Source organism: Canis aureus, chromosome 13 (assembly GCF_053574225.1).
Source record: "Canis aureus isolate CA01 chromosome 13, VMU_Caureus_v.1.0, whole genome shotgun sequence".
Lineage (NCBI taxonomy): Eukaryota > Metazoa > Chordata > Mammalia > Carnivora > Canidae > Canis > Canis aureus.
The window spans coordinates 24,271,974-24,287,965 of record NC_135623.1 but is presented as its reverse complement, the minus strand read 5'-3'; the positions used below and the strand labels follow the sequence as shown (position 1 = coordinate 24,287,965).

At 41.0% G+C, this 15,992-nt stretch overlaps 1 protein-coding gene and 1 non-coding gene across 8 annotated transcripts in view; both read left to right on the top strand.

The window, feature by feature from the left end:
* The window catches only part of CCNB1IP1 (cyclin B1 interacting protein 1), a 32,580-nt gene extending 18,726 nt beyond the window's left edge, over window positions 1-13,854 (top strand). For 4 of the 7 annotated variants that reach the window (XM_077845425.1, XM_077845423.1, XM_077845424.1 and 1 more), the window contains 3 exons: window positions 7,589-7,916; window positions 10,279-10,612; window positions 13,028-13,854. In XM_077845425.1, coding sequence (XP_077701551.1) covers window positions 7,589-7,916; window positions 10,279-10,612; window positions 13,028-13,230 — 865 coding nt within the window. In that variant the 3' untranslated portion in view covers window positions 13,231-13,854. Of the gene's footprint in view, window positions 1-5,793; window positions 5,896-6,182; window positions 6,319-7,588; window positions 7,917-10,278; window positions 10,613-13,027 lie in introns of those variants that run through there. The other 3 variants (XM_077845426.1, XM_077845427.1, XM_077845428.1) reach the window with 3 other exon arrangements.
* On the top strand, window positions 560-708 carry LOC144282741 (small nucleolar RNA SNORA79). The gene has a single exon (XR_013351200.1). It is a non-coding gene; the product is annotated as a small nucleolar RNA SNORA79 (small nucleolar RNA).
* Window positions 13,855-15,992: the final 2,138 nt, after the last annotated feature.

Genomic DNA, 15,992 nt, shown 5'->3' with positions numbered 1-15,992 from the left:
TTCTTAAGAATTTAGATGTAGTGATTCCTATTAAGAGTGACTTGAATACAATGGAATATTACTCAGCCATTAGAAATGACAAATACCCACCATTTGCTTTGATGTGGATGGACCTGGAGGGTATTATGCTGAGTGAAATAAGTCAGTCGGAGAAGGACAAACATTATATGGTCTCATTCATTTGGGGAATATAAAAAATAGTGAAAGGGAATAAAGGGGAAAGGAGAAAAAATAAGTGGGAAATATCAGGTAGGGAGACAGAAGATGAGAGACTCCTAACTCTGGGAAATGAACTAGGGGTGGTAGAAAGGGAGGTGGGCGGGGGGTGAGGGTGACTGGCTCATGGGCACTGAGGTGGGCACTTGACGGGATGAGCACTGGGTATTACTCTATATGTTGACAAATTGAACACCAATAAAAAATAAATTTATAAAAAAAAGAAAAGAGAAATAAAATCATGAATGAAAGAGATGACCAAAAGAAAAAAAAAAGTGACTTGATTGCTTTATCTTTAAAAATGTTTCTCAAAGCATTTTTAAAAATGGTTGGAGATAAATGTTGATGGCTGTTCCTCTTACTGCTTGGAGCCTTACATAGTGGGATTTTAGTCCATCATATATCAAAGCTGACTTGTCTTCACTCAGGGCACCATGGGGGATGGGTTGGCCATCCGTGAGTGTCTTCTGATATTTGCAGAGTCAAACAATTACAAAGCAGGTGGTGATTCTGGATTAAGAATGTACCTGTAACTGAAAAATAAAACTGATATGAAAATATGAGGATATTGTTCTTAGAAAACCCTTCGACTACAATAAATATTTGAATAGCACCTACCTGGGCCTATGATAGAAGGAGGTCTAGTAAACGGATTCTGAGAGTTACTGAAACATTATACTCTGAAGTCATTAAATTTTAAGTGGTTTAATCAGTTTTCTACTGATGAGTTTCTAGTGATCAGTTTTCTACTGAGTGGCTGTTTACACATTTCAGGTTAATATTAAAAATGTCTTTTTCTTTACAACATGAAGGTACATGATTCTTCAAATTAAAGATAGAATCTGACTTCTCTCACCAGAAATGGTTTATAGAATCAACTTGCAAAAATGTAAGAGGCAGCAAAGAAAAGACCAAGATATATATATATTTTTATCATTCTTACATTCTTTGCTAAATTATTAACTCCATGAAAACAAGAAAGCTTCCTTATGTGTTAAGCCAGAAGAGATACTCAAAATACTAAAAAATATGTGAAGTGAATTGAAACTTGCATTATATTTTTTTTTTCAAGTCTCTGGAAAGTGGTAACCATTTTAATGGCATTTAGCAAGACATTTTTTTTTACATGTAATAATTAGAACTTAGATTTTGAGTCTGATGGATATTGATGGATATAACATTTAACTATCTGGATACCAGTGTCTACTTAAAACTCTTAATACTTGGGGTGATTGGACAGCTCAGTTGGTAAAGCATGCATCTCTTGATCTCAGGGTTGTGAGTTCAAGCCCCCTATTGAGTGTAGAGATTACTTAAAAATAAAATCTTAAAAAAAGCCCTAAATTCTTTAATACCAGATTATGATGCTTGATCCATTAAGAGTCAATGAAGAATAGCCACCAGAACAACCTGGGTATGGGAAGAATAATTATATAAAAGCTTGCTGATATTTAATAGGAAATCTTTTATTATAAACATTTTATAGCTCTTTTGGACATTTGTCATTGATTTGAGTTTTACATACCACTCAGGTATGGTTAAAAAGTTATTATTTCTGCCTTATATTTATAAATTTATTTTCAGTTGTTTTGGCTAAATTATACTTCAGAGACTTTTTTGCTCTACATAGTATATTTATATCCCTGAGGTGGGATCCCTGAGTGGCTCAGCGGTTTAGCACCTGCCTTTGGCCCGGCGCGATCCTGGAGTCCCGGGATTGAGTCCCGCGTCGGGCTCCCTGCATGGAGCCTGCTTCTCCCTCTGCCTGTGTCTCTGCCTCTCTCTCTCTATCTTCCTGTGTCTCTCATGAATAAATAAACAAACAAATCTTATATACCTGAGGTTATATTTTACATGCAAAAGATATAAAATACAACTTCAAATATTGGAAGTCTAGTACATATCTCTGTATTTTGCGTCTGCCTGTCTGTCTGTCTGCCTGTCGCCGAAACACAACGTGTCAGCTTTATCTCTGTATTTTGAAATGTGATTTAATACTCGTGCTTATACTAGAATTATACAAATGGTATGTCACTATAATAACTTGTTAGAATTTGAAATCATTTTATTAGATTAAAATTCTTCTATTAAAATGAATATAAGCACCAAATTAATTTTAGAGTATATCATGCTAACATTCTTAAGTTTCAGTGATAATAGGGGAAATTACTATCTTGAAATTCTTAGAGAAGTGTGGCCTATAAATACTCAATATAACTGTTAGGTACTTAGAATATCTACACGAGATCAGTATCAAACTTTATGGTAAAAAAAATCATTTTTGGAAAGTGAAAATAACCTGTAGTTAAATGGTATAAGTGATATGTAAGCACAAATTGTACAGTCAAAATTTATTCAGACCCTATGTTAGGAAGAGTAAATCTCTAAATGAAATGCAAAACTTTAAACCTATAGAAAACAAAGAATATAACGACATTGGAGTAGACATAAGTACAAAAAGGAAAGATTGATAAAATTGTGTACATTAAAATTCAGACTTATGTTTGCCTGCCATGTGGCCAACAAAGGACTCCGTTTAAATCCAGAAAATGATCAAAGGGTATGAATGAGTAATTCACAGATGTGGATCCCTGAGTAATTCACCTAAAAAGATGCTTAATCTCACTAATAATCAAAGAGTTGCACATTAAAACAACATTCAGATACCATTTCACTGCCATCATAAGGGCAAGAATGAAAATAAAATGAAACCAAAAAATGACACTGGTATATGTTGCTGAGTCTGAAGCAACGTACTCCGGTGGCAGTGAAATTTATTTGATGCTGCTTTACACAAACCCAGTCTCTGGGTACTACATTTTATAGGAATTCTCACCATGTGCACTCAAGGAGACATGTACGAAGGTTTATCACAGTGTTTTTAATCGTAAAAACCTGGAAGAAATGTTCATTAGAAAAGTGGATAAACTGGTATATTTGTAGTATTTGGCTGTTAAAATGAATTGTGCAAGGTATGTGTATTTACTTGGCTACATCTCAAAAATGGAGTTAATGAAGTGATAGGTGCTGTGTGATAAGGTTTAGTAGTTTTAGGGAAATGCAAAAGAATATTGATGTATACATATGCACTAAAAATATAAAAGAATGATAAATACCAGTATCTGGCTTGTTTACCTCTGGAGAGGTAGGAGGAAAATGTGGAGGCTTCAGCTGTATTTGTAATGTGTTACTCCATTAAAAAAATGTCAAATGTAGGGGGATCCCTGGGTGGCTCAGCAGTTTAGTGCCTGCCTTTGGCCCAGGGCGCAATCCTGGAGTCCTGGGATTGAGTCCCACGTCGGGCTCCCGGCATGGAGCCTGCTTCTCCCTCCTCCTGTGTCTCTGCCTCTCTCTCTCTCTGTGTCTATCATGAATAAATAAATAAATAAATCTGGGATCCCTGGGTGGCGCAGCGGTTTGGCGCCTGCCTTTGGCCCAGGGCGCGATCCTGGTAGACCCGGGATCAAATCCCACGTCGGGCTCCCGGTGCATGGAGCCTGCTTCTCCCTCTGCCTGTGTCTCTGCCTCTCTCTCTCTGTGTGACTATCATAAATAAATAAAAAAAATTAAAAAAAAAATCTTAAAAAAAATAAAAAAATGTCAAATATGAGAAAGGTTTCTGTTCATTAAAGCTGAGTGATGGCCAATATTTTAAAAAGCTCTTTTTGGTAGATGGGTCTCTGTCTCAGCCTTGATTGATTTCAGTAATCTCATTCCCAGGAGCACTGGGAGTCAAGGGAGGGTTTGTCTATGCCATAATAAAAGAGGACACAATGCCACTAAGAAGCAGGTTAGTTCAGTTCCTGGTGTCCCAGGAATATTAAGATTTTATAGCACCTCGCCCCTTTTATTCTATCTGGCAAAACTCATTGGCAAAAACAAAAAGTATACATAAATAGATGTATATATGGAGATGTTAACATAGTCCTACGGTCCTACAGCCGAGTGGGTCAGGAATTTGGAACGGATTTAGTGCGGAAGTGCTGTGGGGAACACTAAGGTCTGGGGAATCAGGTCTTGATTCAGGAGCAGGAAGAGATGGTTTTCTAGTACAAACCAAAGTGAGATCACAAGGTTAGGTCCTGGCTGAATTGCTTTGTGTTTCCTAACTTTCAATGAGCTCGTGCCCTTTTGTTGTACTATGTCTGGCACTGTCACAATCAGAAACTGCACGAAGGCTCGGACGGCCAACGGCGCTGTTGCGGGTTCACACACGGAGCTTTACTTCTGTTGAGCCCAGTTGGGACCACGGTAAACTCCCCGGGAGGTTTTAAGGACTGTCTGCAAAGGCCAGGAGGACTCTAGCTACTAGGGAGCCTCTGCAAGCAGAAGAAAACTAGCAGGAAGCTGTTTACTTAGGACGGGTGTGTGTGAAGCATGGGTCAGCATTAGAGCTCAGGATGCAGGGGGGATGCGGGGCCCTGGTGTCAGGATTAGAGCTCAGGACTCAGGACGGGGGTCTGCGGGGCGGTGGTGCTCGTCGTGTGCTGCTCTGTTGGGCCATGTCCGTCTTTCACGGTGGGGTCGCCCGTGGCCGTGATGAAGCCCGCAGTAAGGCCTGTATTCCTGGGACCCCTCAAACCCTCGGCTCCTGATCAATATAGTTTCTCTACTGATCTGTTAGAACCTATATCGATTCTCACAGACTCCTATGGATTGCACAGGAAATCACGCAGTTTGCACAGAGAGCAGCAGGTAACAGCACGAGGGTAAGACGCGGGCAAACCTCTGAACGATTCTAAGTAGGTCCCGGGAGTGCGGGCAGGTGTCGGGCAGGTGTTGAGCAGGCCTCGGGCAGGTGTTGGGAGTGTGGGCAGGTGTGGGGCAGGTGTCGGGCAGATGTGCAACATGTGGCGGGCAGGTGTGGGGAAGGAGTCAGGCAGGTGTGGGGCAGGCCTCGGGCAGATGTCAGGAGGCCTCGGGCGGGTGTCGGGCAGGCCTTGGGTAGGTGTGGGGCAGGCCTCGGCAGGTGTCCGGAGGCCTCGGGCGGGTGTCGGGCAGGTGTCGGGCAGGCGCCGGGCAGGTGTGGGGCAGGCCTCAGGCAGGTGTGGGGCAGGCCTCAGGCAGGTGTGGGGCAGGCGTCGGGAGCGCTGGCAGCTGTGGGGCAGGCGGACGCGGTCCTCCTCCGCCTCGCAGCGCCGCTGGGCACGTTCCGACACAGGTGAAGCAAGGAGCAGTTCCGTGTCCTGCGCAGGTGCTCACAGGTGTCCCTGGCGCGGGCGGCACAGCACCGCGGCGGAGCCCGGGTCTCCCCAGGGCGGCACCTCGCGTCTCCGCGCTTCTGCACCAGCCACTGACCAGCGCGCGCCGTCCCGGGACAAGCCCTGCGCCGCCCGGGCACCGACCTCCGCGCCGCACCGGCCCTGCCGACGGGGCCTCGGTGCCGGGAAGGAGCAAGCTCGCGAGCGCAGCACCACGGCCTTCCCGCCGCGACCCCTCGACCGCGCAGCGGGACCCGCGCCTCAGCGCCAGAGACGCGCATGTGTGGGGCACGTGCGCCTGCGTGTGGGCCACAGCCCCACGGGCCCAGCATGCTGAGCGGCCGGAAGCCCGTGCCGGCGCCGGTGGAGGGGCGGGACTGCGCATGCGCGGCTGGCGGAGCAGAGGCGGGACGGCGAGGGCTCGGCGCCTAGGGCTGTGGACACGACGGCGTGTTCCCGCGCTTTTCCTGGGCCTCAGGTCAGACGCGCGGCTGGAATCGGCGGTGTCGGGGTGTTGCCGTAGGGGCCACGGGGAGGCGGAAGCCCGGGCTGGTCGGCGGGCGCGACGCCCCCGCCCTTCGCCTTCCCTCGCCTGCACGCGGCGCCGCTGGACGGGCCGCGCCTCCCTCCCGGCGCCCCTCCCGACCCCCTTCCCGGTCCTCCTTCCGGTCCGGCCGGGCCCGACCCTCCCGGCTGCCTGTGCCCCTTACCCCGCGGGGGGAACCGGGCCTGACACTCAGGCCGCGGGGCCGCCCAGCCGTGGAGACAACTCAGCCAGTCCCTGCGGGGTCAGGTGTCGGAGTGCCCTCGACCCTGTGACCTCGGCATCTTTTCTTTTTTCTCTTCTCTTTTTCTTTCTTTCATCAAAGTAACGTTCTTGACGGAATCCGTTGGTTAAGAGGTGTGTTTGGTGGGAGCATTTTCCTTGGCGTATAGTCGGGGCGTCGCAATTTTCTCATATAATGCATGATTTTGGTACATCCAGGATGTCGCTGTACAGCCTGGGCCGGTAAAGCCAGGGAGTGGGGACGTTACATTGAAAAGTAACTTAAGGGTATTTATTTGTGTAAGAGCTTTAGTTCTAACAACTTTTTTTTCCCCCCCGGAAAGTATAATATTCAATAGTATTTATATTAATAGGTGAGTTATTTGGTGGTAAAAATGAATCAGCTTTTATATAAATGGTTATTTGCTTGGACTGGTTATTTTCCACTAAATGCTATCAGATCACTACTCTTTTTTAGGTAAGGCAACACAGGTAAACAATCTGAGGATATGAAAAACCTAAAAGTGCAACTTAAAAAACACTTTGCACTAAAGAATGGCTGAAAATTGGGGCGCCTGGGTGGCTCAGCGGCTGAGCATCTGCCTCCAGCCCAGGGCATGACCCCCGGGGTCCTGGGATCGAGTACCCCATCGGGCTCCCTGTGTGGAGCCTGCTTCTCCCTCTGCCTGTCTCTCTGTCTCTGTCTCTGTCTCTCCCTCTCCCTCCCTCTCTCTCCCTCTGTCATGAATTAATAAATAAAACCTTTTTAAAAAAAGAAAAAAGAATGGCTGAAATTGGTACCTGGACTTCTATCTGCCAAGTGTGAGAAGTGATAGTAAAATATTCTAGCAAACTACAGATGGGTGATAAATTTGGCTTTTTTGTTTAGGTGTTGAGGAATGGCAAAAGACACTAATTATTATTTGTATTTTGAAAATGTTCCTAAAGTTTATTTAACATATACATATTATTTTTGGCTTTAATAAGATTTGGACTACTTGTGTCTTTAATTTGTTTCTAAGGGACACCTGAGTGGCTCAGTGGTTTAGCGCCTGCCTTCGGCCCAGGTCATGACCCCGGGGTCCTGGGATCAAGTCCCCCGTCGGGCTCCCTGTAGGGAACCTGCTTCTCTCTGCCTCTCGATCTCTCTCTCTCTGTGTCTCTCATGAATAAATAAATAAATAAAATCTTAAAAAAAATTTGTCTCTAAAAATTTTTTTCATGGGCTTTCTAGAGGTTTACACAGAGGAGCACAGTTAATATGACTGAGTAAAATGTATATGATATATTGATTATAATAAATACAAACAACAAAGTACAATATTTTATAATAAAATGAAAACATGCTCTATTTCATTTTCACTGACATTTGATTCTTTTGACCTTCATATTTACCCCTTGTTAGGTTTCCTTTCAGCTTCGGGAGACTTTCTGCTATGTCTCTGTGTGAAGACATGCTGCTGTGTAACTACCGCAGGTGTCGACTCAAACTCTCTGGCTATGCCTGGGTCACTGCCTGCTCCCACATCTTCTGCGATCAGCACGGCAGTGGAGAGTTCAGTCGTTCCCCAGCTATCTGCCCTGCCTGCAACAGTACCCTTTCTGGAAAGCTGGACATTGTCCGCACGGAACTCAGTCCCTCAGAGGAGTACAAAGCCATGGTGCTGGCTGGACTCCGACCGGAGATCGTGTTGGACATCAGCTCCCGAGCACTGGCCTTCTGGACGTACCAGGTTAGTGCTCAGGACAGTTTCTAGACAGCAGGATTTGAGGCGTATGTGGAAGCTTCTAATGTTTGTTTTTTTATTCACTGTGTTTGTATTCATTTTTCATGAATATATAGAAAACTTTTTTAAAAATAATTTTGTTTTTTGAAATCTGAAAGAAAATAAAAAAATTGACCATAATGCCATTGGTCAAAGATCATTGTTGGTATTTTTGTTTGTGTATTACTGGACTTTTTTTGTGCATATGTATTATATATGTGAATATATATTTTATCCAAAAATATGGGTAATATCACTTAAAGCTGACGGTATATTATGCTTATTATGAATATTTTATTAAATATTTTTAAATTAGTTGTCCTATCATAATTTAAATAGTTGTATTGCATCATAATTTATTTTCAAGCTATAAAAGTGATGAGCTTTCTTATCATCAAATTCACATATTTAATTCTTGGCTAAGAATAAATTCCTGAAAGTGAATGAGTACATTTCAAAGTTGTAAAAATTATAGTATTTTGTGACACCGGGTGGCTCAGTCAGTTAAGCATCCTATTCTTGACCGTAGCTGAGGTCATAATCTCAGGATCTCGAGATCAAACCCTGATTTGGGCTCCTCACTGAGTTGTGGAGTCTGCTTAAGATTCTCCCTCTGCCCGTCCCCTGTGTGCACTTCTCTCTCTCTCAAAAAAAATTAAAAAAAAATTGTAGTATTAAAAAAATAAAAAAATAAGAAATTGTAGTATTTTGTTTCTTTTTTTTTTTTTTGGATATTTCATTTTTAAGTAATCTCTGTATCCAATGTGGGGCTTGAACTCATAACCCCAAGATCAAGAGTTGTGTGCTCTGAGCCAGCCAGGCACCCCCCAAAATTGCAGTATTTAATACTGCCCTCCACTTAGGCCATATCATTTTGTGTTCCCTTAGTTTATGAGGGTGCTTGATTCTCCATACTTTCTACTCACCAGTTAGATATGAATAAAGTAGGATCTCATTATTCTTTAAATATGCCTTTCTTGGATGACTTTTAGATGAAAACATTTTCTTGTATTTTTTTCATGTATTTTTTTTTTATGAATTGCCTGTTTCAATTTGCTTATTTTAGTTGCTGTAGTTTTTTTTCTTATTGTTGTTAAGAATTCTCTATATGTTTAACTCTGATTTTGCAAGAAATTTTCTCCTTTTTCACTTATCTTTTATTCTGATTTTTAATTTTTTTAAATTGTTGAGTTCTAAGAATTCTTTGTGTGTTTTGGATAGCAGTCTTTTATCAGATATGTCTTTTATAAATATTTTCTCTCAGTCTATGTCTTGTCTTTTCATTCTCCTGACATTGTCTTTGCAGAGCACAAATTTTTAATTTTAATGAAGTCTAGCTTATCAATTCTTTCTTTTGTACATTGTGCCTTCTGGTGTTGTATCTAAAAAGTTGCTATCAAACCCGAGATCATTTAGATTTTCTCCTGTGTTATAGGAATCTTAGAGTTTTGTGTTTACATTTAAGTCTATGATTTATTTTGAGTTAATTTTTGTGCAGGTTGTACAGTCTATGTTTAGATTCATTGTGACCTCCCTACTTTGCTGGCTGTTGCCCCAAGGCTGCTATCATTTACTTGCTTTGTCGACCGTTGCAGGGTGGCTACTTGCCTCTACAAAGCCAGTAAGAGAGAGAGTGCACTACTAAGGCAGACTTTATAGTCTTACGTAATGTACTCATGCAGCAGCATCCTGTCATTTTTCCTGTATTCTAGTCATAGTTTCTGTCCACATTCAAGGGGAGGATCTGTGTAAAGGAGGTAGGGATAAGTGGAGGCTCTTTTATAATCTGTTCTCCACACTCAGGATTACTGGAAATAGGAAACTATCTCTAAAAAACCTTAAGGGGATCCCTGGGTGGCGAAGCGGTTTGGCGCCTGCCTTTGGCCCAGGGCGCGATCCTGGAGACCCAGGATCGAATCCCACATCGGGCTCCCGGTGCATGGAGCCTGCTTCTCCCTCTGCCTGTGTCTCTGCCTCTCTCTCTCTCTCTGTGACTATCATAAATAAATAAAAAAAAAAAGAAAAAAAAAGAAATAAAAAATCTTAAGACTACATGTCAGTTGTTAAGGTTAGAGAGGTATACTTCCTTTGTTAGTATAATGGTAACAGTTTGAGAGTATTCCCCCAGAATTTTTTCCTATGCATTTAGTGACACTGTATTATTTTCCAGAATAACCATCCTGCTGTACATCTAGATTGCTTCTTAACCTGGTTCTAAATGTTAAATTAATAACATCCCAGTGTGTAAGTCTTTCTTTTCCTTTTGCATTTAAAGGTTTATAATATGTAACTTTGTATTTATTACCTTTTTTTTTCTCTTTTGAGACAGGTACATCAGGAGCGTCTCTATCAGGAATACAATTTCAGCAAGGCTGAGGGCCATCTGAAACAGATGGAGAAGATATATACTCAGCAAATACAGAGCAAGGATGTTGAATTGACCTCTATGAAGGGGGAGGTCACCTCCATGAAGAAAGTGCTAGAAGAATATAAGAAAAAGTTCAGTGACATCTCTGAGAAACTTATGGAGCGAAATCGTCAGTATCAAAAGCTCCAAGGCCTCTATGATAGCCTTAGGCTGCGAAACATCAGTATTGCTAACCAAGAAAGCACCCTTGAACCATCCATGATTGCACAATCTGGTGTTTTTGGCTTTCCATTAGGTAAGAAGGGGCATATAATATCCAATAACTGTCCTTTAAATCTTTCACGTTATGTTCTGTGTAGCTCCAGGAAGGCAGTGGAGACTCCAAAGGCCTACAGTGGTGGTAGGCTCCAGATTCTTTTTTGTTTGTTTGTTTAGATTTTTAAAAAATTTATTCATGAGAGAGAGAGAGAGACAGGCAGAGACACAGGCAGAGGGAGAAGCAGGCTCCCTGCAGGGAGCCTGATGTGAGACTCGATCCCAGGATCCCAGTATCATGATCCAAGCCAAAGGCAGATGTTCAGCTGCTGAGCCACTCAGGCGTCCCAGCTCCAGTTTCTTTTTTTTTTTTTTTTAAAGATTTTATTTATTTATTCATGAGAGAGACACACACACACACAGAGGCAGAGATACAGCCAGAGGGAGAGGCAGGCTCCATGCAGGGAGCCCAACATGGGACTTGATCCCAGGTCTCCAGGATCAGGCCCAGGGCTGAAGGCGGCACTAAACCACTGAGCCATCCGGGCTGCCCCCCCAGCTCCAGATTCTTCATCCATGTCCCAGCATGTACATCTTTGCTTTTGTCTATTTTATTGACTTGTGGTTAAATTGCATCTTTAATGTAAACAGAGAGTAAATCTCTCCAAAGTAAAAGTTTTCAAATTGGTGCTTTAAGTGAAAAGTTATTTCCTTGCAGTAATAATATTAGCTGCCATTTATTGAGTCCTTACTGTGCTAGCCACAGTTACAATTTTTTTCATGTTATTTTCAGAATTTTATGATGTAGTTATTGTTATTATCTTTATTTTACAGATGAGAAAACTGAGACACAGAAAGTTTAAGTAAATTGATCAAGGTCACAGAACTACCTTCGGAGCTCACACTCAACCCCATTTCCTTCCTCAAGAAGGCCATGTTCAGTTTCTTTCACATGGCAATACTGATTGCACAGTTCTTAAGTTGTTGGTTGGTTGGTTCACTTTTGTGTAATCATTCACCAAATGTTCATCAAACATACTTCATTTGGTAGGCGGCTAGACATAATCTTGGCAGTGAGAATATAAGGATTATCCAGATAGAATTCCTGCCTTCTGGAAGTGCCCATCTAGGAAGATACCACTTCTTTCCTGCTCACTAGGTGCTTTGGCGAATGCAGTGAGCTCATACACATCTCTTCCTGAGTTCTCCTCTTTATACTACTCTTGATACAACAGATTCCAATAGATTTTTGCTATGCTATTAATATAAATTATTTTTGCATATAAAAAAGTGAAGTTTCTTGTACTTGATTTTCCTAAAAATGCATTTTTTAAATTATAGGCTGAGGAAAAAGATTTGGTAGGGGAGGAGATGTCCTAGAAAAGGCAGGAAGTAATGAGATGAGGAGTATCAGATATAAGAACTGAAACAAAAACAGATTTTTGCTTAACTTTCAGTTAATCATAATTGTAATTTAGTCTTTCAATGTGTTATTGTATATTATCATTATAGGTATTTTTCCTTGTTACATGATTCACATTTATTTTTATTTCTTTCATATTCACTAGTTCTTTCTTGTTCCACTTTTTATGCACACTTACCTTTTTACTTTTACTTGTTGCTACATTCGTTGGCTTGAAGCAGGTATAGTCCACATTCTCCTTTAATTACATGTTCCCTTTAAAACTTGTAGAAGCCAGGGGATCCCTGGGTGGCGCAGCGGTTTGGCGCCTGCCTTTGGCCCAGGGCGTGATCCTGGAGACCCGGGATTGAATCCCACATCGGGCTCCGGGATTGAATCCCACATCGGGCTCCCGGTGCATGGAGCCTGCTTCTCCCTCTGCCTGTGTCTCTGCCTCTCTCTCTCTCTGTGACTATCATAAAAAAACAAAAAAAACAAAAAAAAAAAAACAACTTGTAGAAGCCAAAGAATGGCTCAGTGGAAGTTAGGTGTTAATTTAATCAGATCTGTTGTCTGATTTTTCTTAAGGTTATTCTTGCATCATGAGTATATGCCAGTTTCTCACAGTTGTCATATATTTTCTAGCATGTTTATGGCAATCTTTAAAAGAAAAATTATTCTTAACTTGGGACAAAAGATTCTATGTGCATACAATATTCCTTTGAAATAGATCACCCAGATAACGAATAAAATTATGAATTGTAAGTTCTAGCTTTACTAAAAACGTATTTCATTGTGTCATTATTTTTGGTGATGAGGTCATGGCTCATTATTGGAAACTGCATTGGAGCAGAAGGTATCGTATATACTGTGGTCATGGGAGGGAGTGGGAGCGATCATAGTCCTTGTCTTTACCCAATATTAGGTTTATATTTTACTGTTTCATAGGAATTGAGTTCTGTTAAAATATTTATTAAATGAATTTTGTGTTTTTGTTCCTAAAGATCTGTAAGGAAATAGATGCTTACTTTTTTCCCCTTATTTTTAAACTAGGGAACAACTCCAAATTTCCTCTGGATGGTACACCAGTACGAAATCGGGGTGGCGGAGATGGAGATTTTCAGTTCAGACCATTTTTTGTGGCTTCTCCCACAGCACCGGAACCCAGCAACAGCTTTTTTAGTTTTGCCTCCCCAAGTCGTGAGTTAGAACAGCAGCAAATCTCTAGCAGGGCCTTTAAAGTAAAAAGAATTTAGCTCACTTTACAAAGTATTTCTCTCTTCACTATCAGTGATCTCATTTAGCAAATAAACTTTTATTCTAGTTAGGAGTCACCGATCTCTGTGTACTGTTACATTTTCAACTTAGGAGAAACTCAGTGTAGGTAGGAGTGGCTTTAGAGTCTGGTTTCTTTTCCTGTTTCCATTATTTAATGCATGAGCATTATATTAAAGTCACCTTTACTGTGAATTGTTGAGTTTTCACCTGTAGTGAAAATGTTACATTATTATTGCGTGTTTTGTGGATCTCCATTTGTTTTCTATGTTATTTCTGACTAAACTAGGTGTTTATGTATATAAGCACCTATGTTACATGTCTGCTTGTCACTTTGTGTTCTCGTATTTATGCATATATGTATATATGTATATTCCTTTATATTGATATTTTGTTGTATTTGCAAGTATATTTGTGTGAAGATTTTGGTCTCAGGAAATGGCAGGTGAATCTACAGTTTGTTATTTGGGTATGTTTATCTATTTGTATGTATTTGCCCTTGTATTAATTTGTTTGGAGGTACGCTCATGTGGGCGAATAAGAAGACAATTTGACGCTTGTATGTTGTCTGTATTTCTATTTAATAAAGTTATTTTATAAGTTGATTTTTTGGCATTTGTTTTAAAATGAAATGGCTATCTTTTTGTCTTGAACCTACTTACTTAGAAATGTACTTTTACCATAGAAAACAACAATATGTTATTGATCTCAAGAGATTATGTTAATTAAAATACTTTTAAAGATTTATTTCTTGTTTTCCTTTATTAAATTTTTTTTTGACTTTATTTATCCATGAGAGACACACAGAGAGAGGGGCAGAGGGCTCCATACAGGGAGCCCGACGTGGGACTCGATCCCAGGTCTCCAGGATAACACCCTGGGCCGAAGGTGGCGCTAAACTGCTGAGCCACCCAGGCTGCCCTTGTTTTCCTTTATTAAATAGCATTTCTGACCACTATCACAAATACCTTATTTAAAATGTAGAGCCAGGGCACCTGGGTGGCTCAGTTGGTTAGGTGTGGGACTCTTGATTTCAGCTCAGGTCATGTTCTCAGCCCCTTGCTCAGCGAGGAGTCTGCTTTAGGATTCCTGTTTCCCTCTGCCACCCCCGCCCTCTGGGCGTAGACTCTCTAATAAATCTTAAAAGCATACCTGTTGCAGAAGTAGGACACCTGGGTTCTAATTATGTTGTTTTCCCATATATTGGTTATGAGTTTGGGTTAAACTTTCTGAGACTGTTTCTAAATCTGTAAAATGAGGGACTGGATTAAATTATCCTGTAAACCTTTTCTAACTCAAATTTTATTATTTATTTTTATTGGTTTGGGAGTAATTACAGTGGAATTACCCTAAATACTAAATCCCATTGTCATTTGGGTAAGCATTTGAGGATCTTTTATAGTCCTAGAAAGGCAAGTGATTATCCTTGCTTTACATAATTGGATAGTAAGTAATGTTTTCTTCCTTAGTATGGAATATAAAATCTCTTCAACATTTTTTACTGTATCTCAAAGTCAAAATGGTGTCTGAGAAAGAGGATGAAAAATCTTGACTTCAAAGTTTATTTTGAAAAAAATCTTTAAATATTTTATTTAAATTCAATTTGCCAACATAAAACACCCAGTGCTCATTTCATCATGTTGACCTACAAGTTTTAAAACATCTCTTCCTAATTCATAGTATCTTTTTTTTTTTTTTAAAGATTTTATTTATTTATTCATAGAGACACAGCTAGAGAGACAGGCAGAGACACAGGCAGAGGGAGGAGCAGGCTCCATGCAGGGAGCCTGACGTGGGACTCGATCCAGGTCTCCAGGATCACACCCTGAGCTGCAGGCGGCGCTAAACTGCTGCGCCACTGGGGCTGCCCCATAGTATCTCTTAATACAGATTTTTTTATTTTTATAAATTTATTTTTTATTGGTGTTCAATTAGCCAACATATAGAATAACACCCAATGCTCATCCTGTCAAGTGCCCACCTCAGTGCCCGTCACCCAGTCACCCCCACCCTCCGCCCACCTCCCCTTCTTGTTGATACAGATTTTATAGATGACATTACAAAGTGTTTTTCTCTATGCAGTTTTAAAGTTTGTTGAAAAATGGTGTGGGGAAATAATTTTAGGTATATTCATGTTTCTGCCTTGCGCCTTTGCTTCTTGTGTTTGTTTCTCAGGATTAGTTTGAAATACAAGTAAGCTATAATTAAAAGGTAAAGAGAGACTATTAGGACTATTACATGCTACTTTTAAAAAGTTACTTATTGTAGAGTTTAACATATTCATGTCACAAATTCAAAAGGTGGAAAAAAACAGGCATAGAATAAATAAGGTCTCCCTTTCACCTCTGTCCCCCAGTCCCTCACTTCACTTTTCTGAAAGCAACTACTGTTGTATCTTGCATCTCTTTCAGAGATAATCTGTGTGAAAGCAACTAGTATTTTATCGAAAAATTATGTTTATTTTTAAATAGGTGGTACATGTACATGATGAGTTCAAATGTGTACACAGCAAAATAATGTTCTTTGCCTACTGACAACTCTTGGTCCCCCTTTCCCTTTACAGAGAAGTCATTGTTTCTTATGTATCCTTCTAGATAGATAGTCTATCAATATGTTGGGGGTTTTTACTGCTAAACTATTCGTTTATTAATCACGGCTTTCATGATACCATCCCAAGTGTAGCAGATTTATCAGGATCCTGTGAATTACCATTTATACTGTTGTCAGGCAGCTCCATAGTTGC